Source organism: Schistocerca cancellata, chromosome 1, assembly GCF_023864275.1.
Source record: "Schistocerca cancellata isolate TAMUIC-IGC-003103 chromosome 1, iqSchCanc2.1, whole genome shotgun sequence".
Lineage (NCBI taxonomy): Eukaryota > Metazoa > Arthropoda > Insecta > Orthoptera > Acrididae > Schistocerca > Schistocerca cancellata.
Window position 1 is genome coordinate 905,563,410 of NC_064626.1, and position 22,484 is coordinate 905,585,893.

Sequence of the window (22,484 nt, forward strand, 5' to 3'; positions counted from 1 at the left end):
AGTTTTGTTCGGCTGAAGCCGCACTTCAGGTTTCTGCCGCCAGAGCGCTCGAGAGCGCAGTGAGACAAAATTACGACAGGAGCTGAGAAAGCGTATGTCGTGCTTGAAATGCACTCACATCAGTCAGTCATAACAGTGTAACGACACTTCAGGACGAAGTTCAACAAAGATCCACCAACTGCTAACTCCATTCGGCGATGGTATGCGCAGTTTAAAGCTTCTGGATGCCTCTGTAAGGGGAAATCAATGGGTCGGCCTGCAGTGAGCGAAGAAACGGTTGAACGCGTGCGGGCAAGTTTCACACGTAGCCTGCGGAAGTCGACGAATAAAGCAAGCAGGGAGCTAAACGTATCACAACCGACGGTTTGGAAAATCTTACAGAAAATGCTAAAGCAGAAGCCTTACCGTTTACAATTGCTGCAAGCCCTGACACCCGATGACAAAGTCAAACGCTTTGAATTTTCGGCGCGGTTGCAACAGCTCATGGAAGAGGATGCGTTCAGTGCGAAACTTGTTTTCAGTGATGAAGAAACATTTTTTCTTAATGGTGAAGTGAACAGACACAATGTGCGAATCTGGGCGGTAGAGAATCCTCACGCATTCGTGCAGCAAATTCGCAATTCACCAAAAGTTAACGTGTTCTGTGCAGTCTCACGGTTTAAAGTTTACGGCCCTTTTTTCTTCTGCGAAAAAAACGTTACAGGACACGTGTATCTGGACATGCTGGAAAATTGGCTGATGCCACAACTGGAGACCGACAGCGCCGACTTCATCTTTCAACAGGATGGTGCTCCACCGAACTTCCATCATGATGTTCGGCATTTCTTAAACAGGAGATTGGAAAACCGATGGATCGGTCGTGGTGGATGATCATGATCAGCAATTCATGTCATGGCCTCCACGCTCTCCTGACTTAACCCCATGCGATTTCTTTCTGTGGGGTTATGTGAAAGATTCAGTGTTTAAACCTCCTCTACCAAGAAACATGCCAGAACTGCGAGCTGGCCTCAACGATGCTTTCGAACTCATTGATGGGGACATGCTGCGCCGAGTGTGGGAGGAACTCGATTATCGGGTTGATGTCTGCCGAATCACTAAAGGGGCACATATCGAACATTTGTGAATGCCTAAAGAAACTTTTTGAGTTTTTTTATGTGAGTGCAAAGCATTGTGAAAATATCTCAAATAATAAAGTTATTGTAGAGCTGTGAAATCGCTTCAATCATTTGTAATAACCCTGTATATGGTCCACTTACATATAACTCAACCCTCAACTCACAATATGGAAACAGAAGCAAATTGGCTTCAACAAGAGAAACAGAATCAGCCATTTCTTTTCTCTCAATAAAACTATGCTATTTAAAACTCACTATTTATGTGCCATCCAGATCTGTTTCGAACATTATCTCACACTATGAATAGGATTTCAAAGGCCTCTCCTACCTTAACTAAATACTACATCATTTTGGCTGTTTGCACATATCTCCTACAGCAAGGCAAAGCTTTCATCTCTTTCTCTCATAACAGAAGAAATCTTTATAAATCAAGCTTTGCAGTGTACCTTTGTGTTTTTCTTCAGTTAACCTTTGATACAATGCACAGTATATTCAACATCACTCCAAGTTTGACCCATACTGTACACCAGCTTCATAAATTCTTAATGATCAAACATGTGCACGACACACACTCCAAGCTCTAGATAATGAAGATTAATCTAAAAAAATTTAGCCTTTGATCATACTACTGAAGATCTCATAATTTTAGTCTATGATGGAACTCATTGAAGGCTTCAAATTTACCACCCTTTACAATTTAATATCATCACTACCACCTTAATAATAAATGTATCCATACATCCAGCTCCTTGCTAATTCCCTGCTTTCATGTAATCTATGTAGAATTTCAATGGCTCTTAGCCACAGAATAAAAATGCGAGACTGCAAACAATCACAGCAATAACACTTTTGAATTTTCTCTCCAATAAAATGTGCTGCCATGTGCCTGGCACAAAGTACCACCATTACATGCAAACAGAGGTACATTCACTTCAAGTGAATGCAACAATAGCACACATAGTTGGAATGAGTTAGTAATATATTCTTTTGAACAAATAACTACAAATATCAGTTCAACCACCATTGCATGTTGTAACTTCTTGCTGCATTCGGGAACCTGTAGTTAGAAACTGTTGCTAGAGCCTAACAACAAAAGTTGAATGACCATTTAATCAATTCCCACATGGGTCTGACCTATCAAAATTCATTTGATAAATGAAGTCTCAACATAATTCAAACACAGAACTGACATAATGTAACACATGAAGCTGCTGTATAATTTATTTTTAATTTTATGATCAACTGCAGTCAGAGACCATTTTCCAGTAATTGCTATACAACGTTATGGACACAGTAACCATAACGTTGTACATCGGGTAATGGAAAATGGTCTCTGGCTAAAATCGGTCACACAATTAAAGTTAAATTATACAGCTACTCCACATGTTACAGTATTTCATTTCTACAATTTATCAAAGCTGTCAAACACAACCAACAAAAATAATTCAAAAAGCTGCCTATCCCAACTGGATTCTCCCTCATCAGAGCAACAATTGCCATCCTACACTCAAACATATAGCTGTTTGCTATGCATAGATGACACAATGGTTTGCAGCTTCTCTGTCTTTCAATACTTTCTTCTTCAACAAAGTATGAAAACTAATGTATTCTCAAAGTTCTACTAAAAAGGTAAATAACACTGACCTATAAAGGCAAGTAAAGAGGGATCTGACAGAAGCTGCTGGTTGATCTCTTGACTGCTTATTGATTTCAAGGTACCTTGTGTCTTCATCACTGGGGATTGGTACTGCACAGTCTTGGAAAAATTATGGCAGGCAGTCAAGGCTGAAAGCCTAAGAAATCTGTAACAAGGGATGCTGCTGCCTCACGATAATGCCCGTCCCCATACTGAAAATGTTGTAATGCAGAAGTTGCCCCATCTCCTGAAGTCAATGAGTGAGAATTGGTATTCTTAGACAATTAAATCAGTTGTTAATATTAAATACAAATATGCCTGTGTTGACAACAGTAGTCTAATTAGTGAGTTCAACACTGTTTAATTGTAAGTGAGCAAAATGTGCTGCTGGTTCACAATAAAGCTTGTATCACAAATGTATCGCAGAAGTCACGCCAACTCAAATTGGAGGCACACAAGCACCTGTCCAGGGTCCTTAGCTCCCCTCATGCAATTTTCATGCCTTTAGTCCCTTAAAAAATGCCTTGAAGGATCGTCAGTTCCTGTTGGACAACGATGTACATTAGACAGTTACAGTGTTTTACGAAATGAGTATCTTCAATCTGGTGCATCAATACAATGATTGCCTCAATACTTACAGCGATCTTACGTGATAGTCTTACTGATTCTGGACTGTACGGCCTCTGAATGAAAACTTTTTGTTCGGCCCTTATATTAATGAGACACTAAATAAATTTCATAGTGGGACACAAAATAAATTCCATAATCAATGAGGCACAGAAAGTACTGTGGTGTGATTACCCCTTTTCCGTGAAATAAGACTTTGAAATAGCAATAGCAAATGCAGAAATTCCATTGAAATCTGACATGTGAAATTTTAATCGTAACATGTTAGCAGACAAATTGTGAGCTTTTGAAAATATTCTAATTGATATCCAAATACATTTTATAATCAGTTAGAATAATTTATCATAAACAGTCTACAGTTTAATGACATTTGCAAACACAAAGAAAAGATGATGATATTCTTGATGATCTGCAGCTGGATCATACAATCATTGAGATAAAATATTTCTACAGTCCACCTGGCTTTCATCTTCAGGTGAGAATCTCCAGTGAGATTAGCAGGTAATGTTTTCACCTGAAGAGAGTGGCCAGATTGAGTGTAGAAACATTGTGTCTAGATGTCTGTATGATTCAGATGCAGACCCTCAAAAATATCATCAATTAATATGCTGGAAAAGTATAAATAGTCACATATAGAAAGGATTTATAACACGCTGGTATCTAGTATGATCATTTTCATTGACAGTATACTTTGCTTTACACGTACGGCAAAAATGGTTTTCCCTCATGTTCTTTATAAAACTCCTGTGCTTGTTCCTTTGTAAGGCGTGCCATCTTCAATTTTGTTATTTTAAAGTCATTTGCATAAATCATTTTCAGTATTTCACCATATTTATCTGCCACATCAGGCTTCAGCATTCCAAAAGTCCTGTAAATAAAAGTAGAAAAGTTTGTAAACTAGCACACTAGTCAAATTGCTAAATGTTTCAATACTATAAAAAAGTACACAAAACAATTTCATTTGGAACAGAATATATTAAAGAAGTTAAATAGCAGGTGCAGATAATAGAATATGGAACAACAGAAGTTATTAAAACTTTTATCCAATATAGATGTGCAACCAAGCAGCTGTGATGAATAAAAGCTATAATAAATGATTGCAACCAGATGCCTTTTGTTTACAGAAGGTATTTTTTATTTTACCATTATCAGATACCATGTCACCTAGTGACATCATCAGATGGTGTACAGTTTTTAGTGTTTGTTTATAGCATTGTGGGGGGGGGGGGGGGGGGGAGGGAATCATTTGCATCCATGGGGTTAATATTGGTGCACTTGCAGTTAAGTTTTTAAGCATGTGGGAGATGCTAAATGTGGCATAGTTTGTGTAGTGCTGTAGAATGATCACAGCTGGCAAATAACTGTAAATCCACAAGTGCATCAAGATTAACCTCATGAATGCAAATAACTCCACACAGCAATGCCCACAAACACTAAGAACTGCATACCGTATGATGAAGGTGACTTGAAACTGGTAGTGGCAAAATAAAAAATTTCTACCATCAGAAAAGGTGACACGTTGTAATCATTTCTGACAACCATGAAAGTTATTGTTGCAGAACTTCAGCAATTGACAGCATCTTTTCTTGTTAAAGAATAAAAATGTACATTAATGCAACTCATACACCAATGTCAAAAACTCTTTGGACAGGAACATCAAAGATATTCACGTGTGCCTTCTCTGATATACCTTTCTTTATTTAATTTATAAATTTTCAACTGTTGTGTGAGTACTCAAACTTTTGTGTCTCATGCATTTAGAATAAGTATCTGGGACAGGGTTTGTTTATTAATATTGTATTAAATATCTTATCCAATAATTATCTCAAGCAGTTAGAGAACTGACACATGATGGTACCATTGGTAATATCTTAGATTTCTTGGTGGCAGACCTCAACCAATTCACTTGCGAAGAGTAGGTTATCAGTAAACGTAAGGATGTTGTACCACTAATCGCGACAAATGTGAAAGAGATTGTTAAGAATTATAGGAAAGTATTTCTGTCTAGCAACTACGACAAGAAACAGACTGCAGATTACCTGAACAGTCAACTTTTAACATTTACCTTTGAAGCAGAAAATGAGAAGCATCAATGGACAAAATTCTGGGGTATTGTACAGTACACTATAGACATGTATCTACTGAGCAAGGTTGTGAAGGATGGGAAAGAGCTACCTAAGCTCAATAGCCATGTTAGAATGTGACTAAAAAAACAAACCTTCATCACAGATTAAAATAAAGCCGAGGTCTTTATGAAATGTCTGAGCAAAAGCAAAATTACAGTAAGAAGAGTTCAATGATTTCAAAACTAAAATTCAGTCCACCAAAGTGACACAAAAGACTAAAACATTTTGGTCTTCGGTAAACCAGTAGAAAAATTAGGGCTTAGGTGGGGGCATTTCCGAATAGATATGGGTTGAGCTATCCACCCAGCAAAACAGTAATCAAACTGGCATCGGAACAGAGGATGATGAGACAACAGAGTAACTGGTCTTCAGAAGTTATTTCAGTGTAGAAATTGCAGTACAGTTCCTTCTTTCAACCATGGCACAAAAGTCTAAATGAGAGATATTTAAATATGTGACTGCAGAATAGAATTGCAGAACAAATGAATCAAAAGAAATGCCGCTTCTCATAAGGAACTAACAATGAAGCATTACCATACATGGAAATTTGATGCGGCATTTTAACATCAAGAATTAAACCAAATCTCCATTCAAAATCTTCGGACGATAACAGAAATAACAGAGCTCATAAATAAGTAGAACTTTTCAACAACAACAAAAACAACAACGTTTGTCCCTAACACAACCTTCTGAGGACAAAAAGGAATTGGCACAAACCAAATGGTCTTAAAAAGAAACTGATGATATTTTATGTCAAAAAGAAAAATTCACTTTTGAATACTGCAAAAGTTTGGTAAGTAAGGACCGATTTCTTAAAATACAAACCATCAAAGATTTTTTTTAAAAACTGTTTTTATTTAACTCCTTACACGCTTCTCTATTTTTCAACAGTTTCCAAATTTGTTTAAACATTTGTAATAAGCGAGGGTGCTCAGCAACTTCCCCCTCACTGGTGAGATAGTGCGACGGCCTACCCACCTGAAGATGGTGGGCAGATGGACAGCCGAAATATTGCATCCGGATGACAAGATGTTCCGGTTGGAGACCTGATATGAGTACAACGAATTATTACGCTGGGAAAGTTTACAAAGCCACATAAAGAGCATCTACGGGGAGGAGATTTTTGAACTTGTAAGGAAGTTTGATAAACTTCGTAAGAAGAAGAAGGAGAAGTTACTGACCACGCGCACTTTTCTGCTGAGATGCCAGAATTTTTCATTACAATGGGGCAAGAATGGCCAACAACATTCAGAAGCATGCTGGTTTTGTCTTAGTAAGGGAGCACATTCATTTTACACATAGGCAACTGGATTCCAAATCCAAGGATTTATTTTATTTGCATTTAAAGTTTCAGCGTTGCTGTCTGCTGCATCCTGGAATTGAGCAGACAGTTCATCCTGTGCAATATCAGACCGGGTCCATGCAAATGTCGTCAGCAGGCAATCTTCCAAGTTTCAACAGCTTTCTTCTCAGTCTACAATAATGGATGATGACACCCATCGACATATGATTAATCTCACAAACAAACAACTGGAAGATGCTACGATGGCAGTATTGGAAAAGGGATTGAATTTTGCACCTACACCCAGGAATGTTCCCATCATGGAATTCATTTCCGCCATTGAACAAGTGGTGTCCAGGTTTCCTGACGATCTAGCTGATGAGGTTAGGCAAGAGGTCTCTCATACATTGCATCAGGTGCGACACCCGCGACATAACATTTCCTCACTTGAAAGAGCCGTGATCTGTTCCATCAGAGAAGACCAGGATTTAGTAATTCTTCCAGCAGACAAGGGCAATGCAACGGTTCTTCTTTCGCAGGACAATTTTGTGGATAAAATGAATCTTTTGCTTGCAGACTTGGCATACCGAAGATTGAAGAACGATCCAACTGAACTTATAAAATGCAAGACGCTTTCACATTTGAAGAAGAGTTCATTATCTGACGATGTTCAAGTACCCATTCAGCCTATTGTCAGCTATTCAGGTGCTCCTACTTACAACTTAGCCAAGTATTTAGCATCCATTCTCAGTCCCCATGTCAGAAAATGTGAACGCCACATTTCCAATTCTCTGGTTTTTATTCAATGTTTGAAGTATTTGTGTCTCAGTCCCATGAATTTGCTTGTTAGTTTTGATGTTGTGTCTGTTTACCAGAGTTCCTCTTGAAGATTCTTTGCAGTTGATTGGTGAAAAATTGGATGAAGAAACAACTAAGCTTAGTCGCCATGTGTTGATGTCGGCGTATTTTTTACTTAATGACAAATACTTTAAACAAATTAATGGAGTGGCTGTGGGGAGTCCATTATCCCCCATAGCTGCCAATTTGTCTATGGGAGATTTTGTGGACATGGCACTGAAGACGGCGTTCTTAAAACCAATTTGCTTCTGGAGACACAATGACGATATGTTTATGGTATGGCCGCATGGGAGGTATGCTCTAGATCATTTCCTAGATTATTTTAAATGCCTGCAACCCAATATTAAGTTCACGATGGAAGTTCAAAAGGGTGGAAAACTTCCGTTTTTAGATGTCTTGGTCCATAAGAGAGATGACGGGACATTAGGATATAGCATTTATCGTAAGCCCACGCATACAGACCGATATCTTCATGCATTAAGTTGTCATCTATCATATCAACGCAACAGGGTCTATGTACATTGGTAAAAAGAGCTCCGCAGATGACAAAGAGATTGATGAAATGTATGATGAGATAAAAGAAATTATTCAGATAGTGAAGGGAGATGAAAATTTAATAGTCATGGGCCACTGGAATTCGAGAGTAAGAAAAGGGAGAGAAGGAAACATAGTAGGTGAATATTGAATGGGGGTAAGAAATGAAAGAGGAGGCTGTCTGCTAGAATTTTGCGCAGAGCATAACTTAATCATAGCTAACACTTGGATCAAGAATCATGAAAGAAGGTTGTATACATGGAAGAATCCTGGAGATACTGGGAGGTTTCAGACAGATTATATAATGGTAAGACAGAGATTTAGGAACCAGGTTTTAAATTGTAAGACAAATCCAGGGGACTCTGACCACAATCCATTGGTTATGAACTGTAGATTAAAAATTGAAGAAACTGCAAAAAGGTGGGAATTTAAGGAGATGGGACCTGGATAAACTGATTAAACCAGAGGTTGTACAGAGTTTCAGGGAGAGCATAAGGGAACAATTGACAGCAGTGGGGGAAAGAAGTACAGTAGAAGAAGAATGGGTAGCTCTGAGGGATGAAGTAGTGAAGGCAGCAGAGGATCAAGTAGGTAAAAAGACGAGGGCTAATAGAAATCCTAGGGTAACAGAAGAGATACTGAATTTAATTGATGAAAGGAGCAAATACAAAAATGCAGTAAATGAAGCAGGCAAAAAGGAATACAAATGTCTCAAAAATGAGATCGACAGAAAGTGCAAAATGGCTAAGCAGGGATGGCTAGAGGACAAATGAAGGATGCAGAGGCTTATCTCACTAGGGGTAAGATAGATACTGCCTATAGGAAAATTAAAGAGATCTTTGGAGAAAAGAGAACCACTTGCATGAATATCAAAAGCTCAGATGGAAAACCAGTTCCAAGCAAAGAAGGGAAAACACAAAGGCGGAAGGAGTATATAGAGGAGCTATACAAGGGCGATGTTCTTGAGGACAATATTATGGAAATGGAAGAGGATGTAGATGAAGACGAAATGGGAGATACGATACTGTGGAAAGAGTTTGACAGAGCACTGAAAGACCTAAGTTGCCACAAGGCCCTGGGAGTAGACAACATTCCATTAAAACTACTGATAGCCTTGGGAGAGCCAGCCCTGACAAAACTCTACCATCTAGTGAGCAAGATGTATACGACAGGCGAAATACCCTCAGACTTCAAGAAGAATATAACAATTCCAATCCCAAAGAAAGCAGATGTTGACAGATGTGCAAATTACAGAACTATCAGTTTAAGAAGCCACAGCTGCAAAATACTAACGCGAATTCTTTACAGACGAATGGATAAACTGGTAGTAACCAACCTCGGGGAAGACCAGTTTGGATTCCGTAGAAATGTTGGAACACGCGAGGCAATACTGACCGCACAACTTATCTTAGAAAATAGATTAAGGAAAGGCAAACCTACGTTTCTAGCATTTGTAGACTTAGAGAAAGCTTTTGACAATGTTGACTGGAATACTCTCTTTCAAATTCTGAAGGTGACAGGGGTAAAATACAGGGAGCGAAAGGCTATTTACAATTTGTACAGAAACCAGATGGCAGTTATAAGAGTCGAGGGGCATGAAAGGGAAGCAGTGGTTGGGAAGGGAGTGAGGTAGGGTTGTAGCCTCTCCCCGTTGTTATTCAATCTGTATATTGAGCAATGCTGTAAAGGAAACAAAAGAAAAATTTGGAGTAGGAATTAAAATCCATGGAGAAGAAATAAAAACTTTGAGGTTCACCGATGACATTGTAATTCTGTCAGAGACAGCAAAGGACATGGAAGAGCAGCTGAACAGAATGGAAGAGAATGGCCTTGAAGGGAGGATATAAGATGAACATCAACAAAAGCAAAACAAGGATAATGGAATGTAGTCAAATTAAATTGGGTGATGATGAGGGAATTAGATTAGGAAATGAGATGCTTAAAGTAGTAAATGAGTTTTGCTACTTGGGGAGCAAAATAACTGATTATGGTCGAAGTAGAGAGGATATAAAACGTAGATTGGCAATTGCAAGGAAAGTGTTTCTGAAGAAGAGAAATTTGTTAAAGTCAAGTATAGGTTTAAGTGTCAGCAAGTCGTTCCTGAAAGTATTTGTATGGAATGTAGCCATGTATGGAAGTGAAATGTGGGCGATAAATAATTTAGACAAGAAGACAATAGAAGCTTTCGAAATGTGGTGCTACAGAATAATGCTGAAGATCAGATGGGTAGATCACATAACTAATGAGGAGGTACTGAATAGAATTGGGGAGAAGAGAAATATGTGGCACAACTTGACTAGAAGAAGGGATCGATTGGTAGGACATGTTCTGAGGCATCAAGGGTCACCAATTTAGTATTGGAGGGCAGCGTGGAGGGTAAAAATCATAGAGGGAGACCAAGAGATGAATACACTACACAGATTCAGAAGGATGTAGGTTGCAGTAGGTATTGGGAGATGAAAAAGCTTGCACAGGATAGTTTAGCATGGAGAGCTGCATCAAACCAGTCTCTGGACTGAAGACCACAACAACAACAACAACAACAACAACAACAACAACAATGTTAAAAGTGTAATCCGTCTGCCAGCTAAGACCAGAGCCCTGTTGGGCTCAGTGACGAATGATTTATGTTTGAGAAAGCCCAGAGTCTACAACATTTTCTGCCATTGCGGGAAAGTCAATATTGGACAAACAATTCGTAAGGTCCAGGATCACTGCTTGGAGCATCATTGCCACACACGTTTCTTTCATCCAGAAAAATCTGCGGTTGCGGAACATTGTCTTATGAAAGGACGTAAAATGTTGTACGAAGAGACACAAGTGGTTGCCCCTGTGTCGTGGTATTGGAAATCCGGGTATCTGACAATATTATACACAGACATAAGGGGTATCCTTTAAGTAAGAGTTGGAACCCCGTTCTGTTTGACATTAAGAAACAACGGTTCTTGTCTCGGTCCTCAAAAACTGTCAGTAGTGTTTGTTATTGATTTATCGTTTCTGTGAGCTTTCCCCACCGGTGCATTGTTGTGCCTGTCACTGGAGGAGTGTAGTTTTTTAGTGCATGCATGGTGGACCCACTGTCGGTGTATAAAGAAGCTGCCACAGCGTGTTAGATTTCAGTTCCAGCAAGATAGTGCGACGGCCTACTCACCTGAAGATGGCGGCCAGATGGATCGCCAAAATATTGTTTCCAGATGACGAGATGTAGGACCCTAATTGATAATGTTTTCTCAGGTGTTCTCAGAGCAAGAAAATAACTGTTTACCAGTAAAAAATGTTTTCTCTGATCAAGATGCACAATTAGTTATGTCAAATTACATAATGCCTTTCACTATGGATATTCCTCAGTGGAAATCAGATAGAATAATTAATGACTCCAGGACAAATGCTTTTAAGAAGAGTTTACAAGAGATGACCTGTGATGAAATTTATAATGAACTAAGTCCTACCATAAAATTTTATCCATTCCAGGATAAATTCAAATCATCGTTTGAAAATAGCTTTCACATAAGTTAATCAGAAAGGTCATTAAAGAGCCACCTAAAAAATCGTATATCACTAGAGTGATTAAAGTATCTTCTGAAAGGAAAAGGGAAATACATCTGTTGCCGAGAGCAAGAAGGGATCCTGTAGTAGTTGCACACTACAAAAACTTGTCAAAATTACTAAGAGAAGTTATTAAAAAAATCAAGGAACATGCACATATCACAAATCACATATTCCAACTATAGACTTAAGGCTACATCGAATGTAGTGAAACAATCAGTCATATAACAGGGTAGCGTCACTACCGAATTGAATGGGAGTGTTATAAATAATGAGTCACAGGTAGCAAATATATTTAATAAACATTTTTTAAATATAGTACAAAGTATTGGGACAAAAAGTTCAAGAGAAAAACTGCAACAGTATGTTGAAAAAGTAACACTCATAAAGATCGATCATTTGAATGTACCACCAATTTCTCCTGCTGAAATTAAGAAAATTATACATTCTTTCAAAAATACAAGCTCATCTGCTTTTTATTGTTTTTCAATAAGTACTAAAGATTTGTTGCGATGTAATAAGCCCAATCTTATCTGAAATATGTAAAGCATCACTAACTCAAGGCTTTTTTCCTGAGAGACTGAAATACACTGTTGTCAAATCCCTATATAAGACATGACAGTAGAGATGTCAATAACTTTAAACCTAATTCACTGCTGACATCATTTTCCAAACTATTTGAGAAGGTGGGGTTTTCTAGTATAGTACTGCATTTCAGTGACAATAACATACTCAGCAAATCATTGTTTAGGTTTCAAAAGAGTTGCTCTATCGAGAATGCCACTCACATGTTCACTCGCTGAATTTTACAAGTGTTAAATAATAAAATAGCACCAGTTGGTATTTTGTGACCTATCTAAGACATTTGACTGTGTGAACCACGGTATTCTCCAGGATGAACTGAAGTTTTATGGGATTGATGGTATAGCCTAACAATGGATAATGTCATGCCTAACTAAAGGAATGCAGAAAGTTGTGCTTAGTAATTCAAACAATGTAGTCCATGGATGTAATTCTGACTGGGGAGAAATTATCTATGGTTTTCCCCAAGGCTCAACTTTAGTTCCACAACTGTTCCTCATATATGTAAATGATCTTCCTCCTAATATACAACAACCTTTGCAGATGACATTAGTATAGTAATCAATCCAAGCATACATATAGAAGATGAAGAAATGGTGAACATTGTCCTTAAAAGTACCATTGACTGGTTTTCTATGAATGGTCTTGCCCTCAGTTTAAAAGACACGGCATAATCAGTTTTACACATGTATAGGTGCTACAATTACGGTAAGTGAAACACATGGTGAGGAAATAATAAATAGGGTGTAAATTTCGAAATTCTTGGGTGTCCATACTGATGACAATTTACACTGGAAAAAGGACATTTTGGATCTCCTAAAACAACTTAGTTCAGCCACATTTTCACGCTGAATCACTGCAAATCTTGGGGAAAGACAAATCAGTAAGTTGACATGCTCTGCATACTTTCCTTCAATAATGTCATATGGAATAATATTCTGGGATAAGTCAGCTTTACGAAAGAAAGTATTCTTCATCGCTCAAAAACATGCTGTAAGAGTAATATGTGATGTCCACCCACGATGATCTTGTAGACATCTGTTTAAGGAGTAGGGCATTCTGACTACTGCTTCACAGTATATTTATTCCCTCATGGAGTTTGTTGAAAATAATCCACGACAGTTCAAAAGAAATAAAGATGTACATAATTACAAAACCAGAAGCAAAAATAACATTCATTACTCTACGCTAAGGTTGCCTTTAGGACAAAAATTTTTCATCATTCATCTAATGATATAAAGTGTCTGACATACACAAAAAAGTAAAATTTGAAAATGAATTGGAAAGTGTCTCATTGACAACTCCTCCTATTTCATAGAGGAATTTGTAATCTGTAAAAGGTAATGGGTAGGAATAACTAACTGGCATCTGCATACACTTCTTTTTTAAAAAAAAAAAAAAAAAAACCTTATAAATGTTCAGCATGTAGCCATGTTTGCAAATTAATTTGCGGTGTGAATGTAAAATGACTTGTTCCACATCATTATAATTTATCACACAAAATGATCCAGGGAACAAGAAACAAACTAATTAGCTAACTAACTAACTACCTGCCTAATTCGGAAGTCATCCACCAGTCACGATTCAATCTGTACTTTACTGTAGATCTAGATTTCAGCTACAGTACAGCTATCATCAGTGTGTATGAAATGGGTCATGTAGACTCAACAGGCTTGTAAATGCACATTATTACGTGACCTTGGAATGAATATAGTTTAATGTGAATGCAGACTCACCAGGCTTCTAAATGTTGTTACCTGACATATGCATGTACAAGCCTGTTGATCCTGCATGACTCATTTAATATGCACTGATGATAGCTATACTACAGCTGAAATCTAGATCTGCAATAAAGTACAGATTGAATCGCAACTGAAGACTGACTTCTTTCCTGGCTGAATTATACCGTAATCACTGTGCAATGGAATTCAACTCTATGGAATGAAGAAAGCATGTTGACAATAACTAAGAGACAGGTAACATACTGAAGTAAAAGACATTGTCACAACCGTAATGAGAAATTGAAATGGAGGAAGATGGGACACATGGCAGAAGAACAGACACAGATGGACTGGGACTTGTCAGTTCTTTCCTTGATTCCAGCAGATAAAAAAGGACTGAGGTTATGATCTTATAGAAATTGGGTAGGTGGCATCAGGAAACAAGCGGGAATAATACAGAAGCATATCAATGAAGATTATAATGCATGGAGAAACATGAGGGAGCTGTTTATGCATTCTATTCACATGAACTGATTTAAATGAATGGAAGTCAGAATAACACAAATTTTTGCATGTGATACTTGCAGCTAAAGTTTAAGTTCTGCACAGCACTGACATAAATGAAATGCCATATACCAATTTCGCAGTTTGTGTTATGGACACTATACCTGGTAATATTTCTTCAATATCAAACAGAATTGGTTCTCCCAATGGATAGTTACGTATACGGTTATTCATTTCCAGACCTTTTTATACAATGCTTTTAATGGTGTTTATGTAACATAAACAGAACACACAATTAAAAATCATAAGATTGTTATTACTTGCAGGTCTAATTTTACAAGGATTTACACACTGCATCAAATATTCTTATATACACACTCATGATCTAGTCAGCTGACAATATCCAAACTAATCTCTCTCTCTCTCTCTCTCTCTCTCTCTCTCTCTCTCTCTCTCTCTCTCACACACACACACACACACAAAAGGGTTGGGCTGGAGGGGGTGTGGGGGGCAGGTGGAGGGGGGGGGGCTAACTCCTTCACTCACTCTTCTGGCTGATGTGCTGGCTTTCTACTACACCCTTCACGATTTCACATTTATCTGTCTGAAGAGCTGAGTCAACACCTCTCCATAATGAATGAGATTTGAATCTCAGAAAGATAAAATGACTTTAGTATTACCCACAACAGATATTGAGCAAAAGATTTTACACAAAGACACATTTTACTTTGAAAGAATAATGCAGTATCATAAAGGTGATTTAAGTTAGAATTTGTTGCTGCAATGAAGTAAGAGAAACTCTGTTAACAACAAAGTTTAAAGCAGCTCACAATATAACATCACAACAAAGAATGTGATACGGTCACAAACTTGGCATGTTGATGACTCGTGCGATGAAATGCCAAAACAGCGACCATGCTACATACGTCTATTAGATGTACTGATGGATTTTCTTACATGCAATTACAGTTATATGTTTCATCATTATTCAAGTCATTTCACGTGTAAAAATCTGATTAAGAGAACTACAGCTGTTCATTTATGTGCCTGTTTATTACAAACAAGTACAATGAACTATTTTGATAGCTGCAGAGTACACCTACACACTCAGAAAGATATGAGAATCCTAAAAAGGGCTTGAAACAAAATAAAAAAATCTTATTTTCCTTAGATGGTTCCAATTCTCCTGAAATATCACTTGAAGCAGTACCAGCTCTGTATCCACCTGGCAAATTTCTACCTTCAGGCTGCACTGAAACAATCAGCTGTTGTTAATCATGGAAATAATACCAATAATACAGATACATTTAGGATGATGAAAAATTAAGTAAAAATGTAGTATAACAAGTTAATGTGCCTACTTTATGAATGCACCAGAGCTGTACCAATGTAATGTTCATCACTGAATCTAAATGTAGTGTTAATAATCACAAATTATTTAGATAATTCTCATATATATTTCCAGTTTTGCAGTTTTTATGAACCATAAATATGAGTCACAAAAAAAGACTGAACATTTTGAGGTTGAAAGTAGATACCTAAATTGGACACAGAGGACAGAGTGACCATGGACAACTGCTAAATGTCAGTATCCGAGTAATGATACAAACAAATTTTTAATCTCAGTTGTTGCAGACCACTGAATCACGATATACAGTGCTTCCGAATATATGGGAAATTATGAGCAAAAATGTCAGTTCACTGCAAATCATATCCAAAATTGACCAAAAGGTTGAATAACAAGAAATGTATAAAATAGGTGAAGATATTTTTCTTACTTCTATCTCCTTTTCACAAAAGTGGCAAGAAGTGAAACTTGGACAAGAGATTTGGATTGCAAGAAGTGCAACATATAAAAAATTCAAGCACATAATGATTAAAGACTCACAATTGCAAATTTTAATGTACAAGCTGTTTTTAACACTCCAAAATGAATCTGTGACTAAATATTATACCTCAGGAAACTTGCAGTGCATAATTTGATCTTAAAAAATTAAGAAATCACCTAAATGGTCAGCATGTTGTCATCCGTATTTTCCACTGAGAAGATGTACTACAATTGTAAAACTGACTCATTCCATATTATAGCAAGAGGTCACAATTATGATCAATGGAAGATACAAATAACTAACACACTAAGTAACTAATTATAGAACCTGAAAATTCAAGATTGCACTTGTTACTTGTAGAATGAGACATATGGCACATTAGAGTAAACTGAAATCACATGTATGTGACAAAATATCACACAAGCGATGTGGGGATAAGCAGAAGAAATTTATGTTGGTTTCTGTATTTACTATGCCACACAAGAACCATCTGAACTTGCAGTCTATTTATCACCCACTTTGAAACAGGTCATACAAAACTACTGTAAAATAGAGAACAAAAGTAAGTTTGCGCCACAACACCCTCCTCAAGAACGGGCAAAAATCTTATGAAGTTGCAGTACGAATCTTATCCCTCTATTGTCCACACAAGGCTGTACTACAATTTTCTCAACTGTGAAAATAACTAAGACTTTCCCTACAAATCCACAGCAAATGTATTCCACTATGAAAGAAACCTGTTTTGATTTTTAATATGACAGAATGTGATGGGGACTGCATTGAAGTAGCCTTGAAGATAAAGGTGTGACCTCGTCTATGCATGTCTCTATATACAAAAAATGTCCTACCACAACTGCAAAACTTAAAGACATGTTCAGAATATATGAGGATTGGAAGTGAAATAGTGGTAACTATTTATTCACAACTGATACAAAAGAGTTACATGTTTGCACCTGTTACTGTCCTTCAAAGTAGTCACCAGCACTGTGTAGAACACATTGCCAGCGATGTGGAAGGCGTAGTATACCATTATCAGAGCCTGCTCTGTTGATGGTACGAATGGAGCAGTCTACTGCCTGTTGAATCTCTGGAACAGTTCTGAAGCGAATGCCATGAAGTGGTTCCTTCATTTTCGGAATCAAATCAAAGCCACAAGGACTTAAGTCGTATTACTGTTCATCACTTTCTGCACAACCCACCCATCATTTTGCAGAACAATGCGGGGGCACATACAACGCAAGCTGTGGCTGCTCTGTTCGGTCGATGGGACTGGGAAGTACTGTACCATCTACCATACTCCCCAGACTTAAGTCCATGTGACTCTGATTTGATTCCGAAGATGAAGGAACCACTTCATGGCATTCGCCTCAGAACTGTTCCAGAGATTCAACAGGTAGTAGACCGCTCCATTCGCACCAGCAACAGAACAGGCTCTGCTAACAGTATACTACACCTTCCACATCGCTGGCAACGGGTTCTGCACAACGCTGATGACTACTTTGAAGGACACTAACAGGGGCAAACACGTAACTCTTTTGTATCAGTTGTGAATAAATAGTTGCCACTATTTAAGTTCCAACTCTCGTATGAGAAGGAAATGATTCCAAGGGAGTCTCATGAACATTACTGCAGTCTGTTGAATGCCTGAAACAAAAATCAAAGAACGCTCTCATGAAGATTGAGGGTTATGTGATTTGCATGTTTTGTGAACGGCAGGTTTTTGACTGAATCTCTCGTATACAGTCTGTCCTGATGCTTTACACTGTAAAATGTGTTCCAAAGCAATAAAATTTATACTGGATTCAGTATATCTATTTCATTTTTTGCAATGTGTCTGAAGGTGCAATAAGTTTTTCTAATGCCAGAAAATACAAAGGAGCTATACCGCCCTCCCCTCCCCTCAATGTGTCAACATTAAGAGAGCAAGAGGAATTCCAGAGAACAGATAGGTGGAAAGGCTATACTGAAGGCCTCTACAAGGGTAAGGAATTGTCTGGTAATGTGACAGAAGAAGAAAAGTCCGTCAATATGGCAGAAATAGGAAATCCAGTAGTAGAGTGAGATTTTGGTAACAGAGATTTAGAAGGCTTGCTATCCAATAAAGCAGAAGGCATAGGTCACATTCCTTCAAAATTTCTAAAATTGTTGGTGGTAGTGGGCACCAGACGACTAATTGAGCTGCTTTGTAGAATCTACTAGTGTGGAGACATATCATCAGACTTCTAGAAAAATATCATCCACACAATCCCACAAGCGCAAATAAGTGTGAGAACTATTGCACAATTAGCTTAACAGTTCATGCTTGCAAATGGGATGGCGTATATTATATCTTCACACTCACTGTAATATGTTGGCTTTATTTATATTTTCAATTACTTTAGGAAATTTACTGTACAATTTTACTCCCTGCCACCAAATGAAGTTCCAATTTTTTTTACTTTCTAACCGAAAAATATTTACAACCTATTCCACAAAACACAAAAACGAATCTGCAAATGGCATTTACAGCGATTAACTGTAAATATACTGCACAGTAACAGAAAAGGTAGAAGGGAGTGTGCCTGGTGGTCCATGCAGTGAACTGTTCACTGTGGGGAGAATACCTTGCCCATAATGCACTTTAGGTTAGGCTGTTTTTTTTTTTTCTTTTGCATTCTACCCCTCCCCCCTCCCCACTTCCACAAGATAGACATACTTTTGCATTGGCAATTGCGTCCCTCTCACAAACATATTCACGTCCGCATAATATAACATGAAACTCAATTCTGCTGATGCTCAGTTAATTTCCCATAGCAGATGAGATGATGATACGGCTCGATATCAGTGAAGACCATTTCCAGAGGCAGGTATGGTAAAAGTGATAGTTACCTGAAAACTACTTTAGCTCTTTCTGCTGTTAGCAACTCTATGTTAGATATTTCTGATGCTCACATTCTGACTTCTGCAATATACAGGGATTATAATTTTTGACGTAATGGAAACTTTTTTGTGGTAACATGTCTTTCTTACTTTTCCAGAAACTATAAAATAATAGATTTTGAACTACAGCCTCTGACAATAAATTTCAGTGACTAGTCCTGTAACATTAACATAGATGAACTATGAACTACAGTTACCTTACTGTCCTTCGAAATAGTCATCTCCCATAACTATGCACTGCTGAGCTCTGTGATACTTGTCCTGGAAACATTGCACAAATTCTTCCTTTGGGACAGTTTTCAAAAGCCGCCTTACTTTTCATTGGATGTTAGGAATATCATGAAATCTCTTTCCTTTCAAAGCGAGTTTGAGTCGAGGGAACAGAAAGAAGTTTGGGGGATTGAAACCTGGCGAGTATGGTGGATGTTCAAGTTGCACCACCCCCCTTTTCTGCCAGGAACTGTCTGATGATATTGGCTGTGTGTGGGTGAGCACTGTCATGAACAAAAAACCAGGAACCTTGTTGTGCATACAGGGATCGTACCCTGTGTAGATGTTGCATGAAATGGGTCAAAATTTCAATGTACCATGCAGCGTTTGATGCCGTTCCCTCAGGAAGCAATTCCTTGTGGATAATGCCTTGACTATCGAAAAAGGTGATGAGCATCGTTTGGATGCATGATTTTTCGACTCTGGCCTTTTTCCGAAGAGGTGATGTCGGAGAACCCCATTCCATGCTTTGCCGTTTCATTTCAGGGTCGTACCGTAGACAGCAGGTTTCACCCTCAGTGACAATATGGTTCAAAAATGCATCCATCGTTTCGACAAAATCCTGTGAAGTGTCTAAACATACCCATTTCTGATGTGGGACAAGACGACAACATGTTTTCCACTTCCCTAACTCCTGGGGAACTATTTGTAACACGGATTCACGGATCATCTACAGTTCATCTGCTATTATGCGCACAGTTAATTGACTGTCATGTGTGATTAATGTCCTTGCTTTCTCAATGTTTTCATCACTGACAGCAGTCACCGGTTGTCCGCTAAGGGGATTGTCAGAAACACTTTCCTGGCCTCCTCAAAAATGGGTGAACCATTCATACACACACTTCATGGACAGTACTTGATCCTCATAACACGTACCAGCATTGCGTGCATTTCTTCCAGTGTCTTGCCAAGCTTAAAACAAAACTTTAAATTGATCCTCTGCTTGTTCATTGTCTTGTTCTCAGTTCAGAACCAATGCACTAAAAAAACACTTCATCCAACAAGTCTAACACGGAACACACAACGATGCTCAACTGAATTATGGTGGGGGCAGGTTATCAACAGCGGCCACCATGCAGGTACAGCATTGTGAGTGGCCAGTGTTGCCCGATCGACCGTTCTGACTTCATTCACCAAACTTTATTGTCAGAGGTTGTATAATATAAAAATAAAATACTGAAGTAAAAGAGAGCAACATTGGGAATTGTTGCAAAATATGTGTTGCAAGACATTTCAGTGCACTAACTCTGCTTTTTCCATCTCGAGGTAGGGTCCTCTACAGACGTGACTGGAGATATATAAATGTTTGCAGAGTAACCTCACGAGTACCAGAACACCATTACAGTGTTTTTCTCACTGAAAAGCATGTTGTATTCAATATCATTCTTCGTATTATAGCAGTATTCTGTTGCAAAGACTGACTTTTGAATGGTGTGCATTAGGTCTGCTAGTAACCCAATGGCCAAGGGTGATTAGAGGTCAAATACCTTAACCTCTTTGGCTTTGAGCCCCTTTATTCAACACGCTATAATGATCGTGTAACTGCTCTTGTGATGGAAGGGAATTTGACAGTGTGGAAGCTGGAGCATGGTAAGGCTGTAAAGCAGTACATATAATGGTATAGTGAAACTCAAACAGGATAATCAAGTAGATACACAACAGAAAACCCAAAACACACTGCCAAACACAACAAAAAAATGAAGCACCCTGAAGATAAGAAGAAACTTCACAGTTTGAGGGAATACGTGAAGTTATTTCAATTATTACACAACTGAGTTAAATTTACAAAGAACTTGGAAATATGAACCCACTTATCAGTGTAATGTTACATCATCTGACCTGGATGCATTCACTAATTCTGTTGGCAAGGGTTTCATAATTCCACTGCATCCTCTTCTGAGGCAGCCTGGCCCACTGTGATGGAGCTGACTTCCAAGCAGGTCCCTCATGTTCTGTTGGGGACAGATCTGGGGTCTTGCTGTCCATTGTTATTGTTGTGGTCTTCAGTCCTGAGACTGGTTTGATGCAGCTCTCCATGCTACTCTATCCTGTGCAAGCTTCTTCATCTCCCAGTACTTGCTGCAACCTACATCCTTCTGAATCTGTGTAGTGTATTCATCTCTTGGTCTCCCTCTATGATTTTTACCCTCCACGCTGCCCTCCAATGCTAAATTGGTGATCCCCTGATGCCTCAGAACATGTCCTACCAACCGGTCCCTTCTTCTTGTCAAGTTGTGCCACAATCTCCTCTTCTCCCCAATTTTATTTAATCCCTCCTCATTAGTTGTAGTGTTGGCACAACAGCCAACACTGTGTTGCAAGAGGAGGCCGAAATGCACGCGTCAACTCACGCAGGCTTGCTTAGGTCTGAAACAGGATACGTAATGAATGCTATAAAGAAAAGTACGTAGCTGCTGGAATACTTAACTTTAATCCATCATTTGTATACAGCATTCTGGATGATACAAGTGAGACTCTCTCTAGAAATGGTTAATGGCGCCTTGCTAGGTCGTAGCCATGGACTTAGCTGAAGGCTATTCTAACTATCTCTCGGCTAATGAGAGAAAGGCTTCGTCAGTGTAGTCGCTAGCAAAGTCATCCGTACAACTGGGGCGAGTGCTAGTCAGTCTCTCTAGACCTGCCGTGTGGTGGCGCTCGGTCTGCAATCACTGACAGTGGCGACCGCAGCCGATTTGAAGCTACCACCTAGCAAGTATGGTGTCTGGCGGTGAAACCACATTAGTTATGTGATCTACCCACTAATCTTCAGCACTCTTCTGCAACACCCCATTTCAAAAGCTTCTATTCTCTTCTTGTCCAAACTACTTATTGTCCATGTTTCACTTCCATACATGGCTATACTCCATATAAATACTTTCAGAAACGACTTGCTGACAATTAAATCTATACTTGATTTTAACAAATTTCTCTTCTT

The 22,484-nt window shown here is 38.5% G+C and overlaps 1 protein-coding gene across 2 annotated transcripts in view; it reads right to left on the reverse strand.

Annotated features, from left to right (window-relative positions):
* LOC126190962 (nucleoside diphosphate kinase 7) overlaps window positions 1-22,484 on the reverse strand; it is a 102,065-nt gene that overhangs the window by 37,648 nt on the left and 41,933 nt on the right. For both annotated transcript variants that reach the window (XM_049931628.1, XM_049931638.1), the window contains one exon: window positions 4,085-4,246. In XM_049931628.1, coding sequence (XP_049787585.1) covers window positions 4,085-4,246 — 162 coding nt within the window. The remainder of the gene's footprint in view (window positions 1-4,084; window positions 4,247-22,484) is intronic.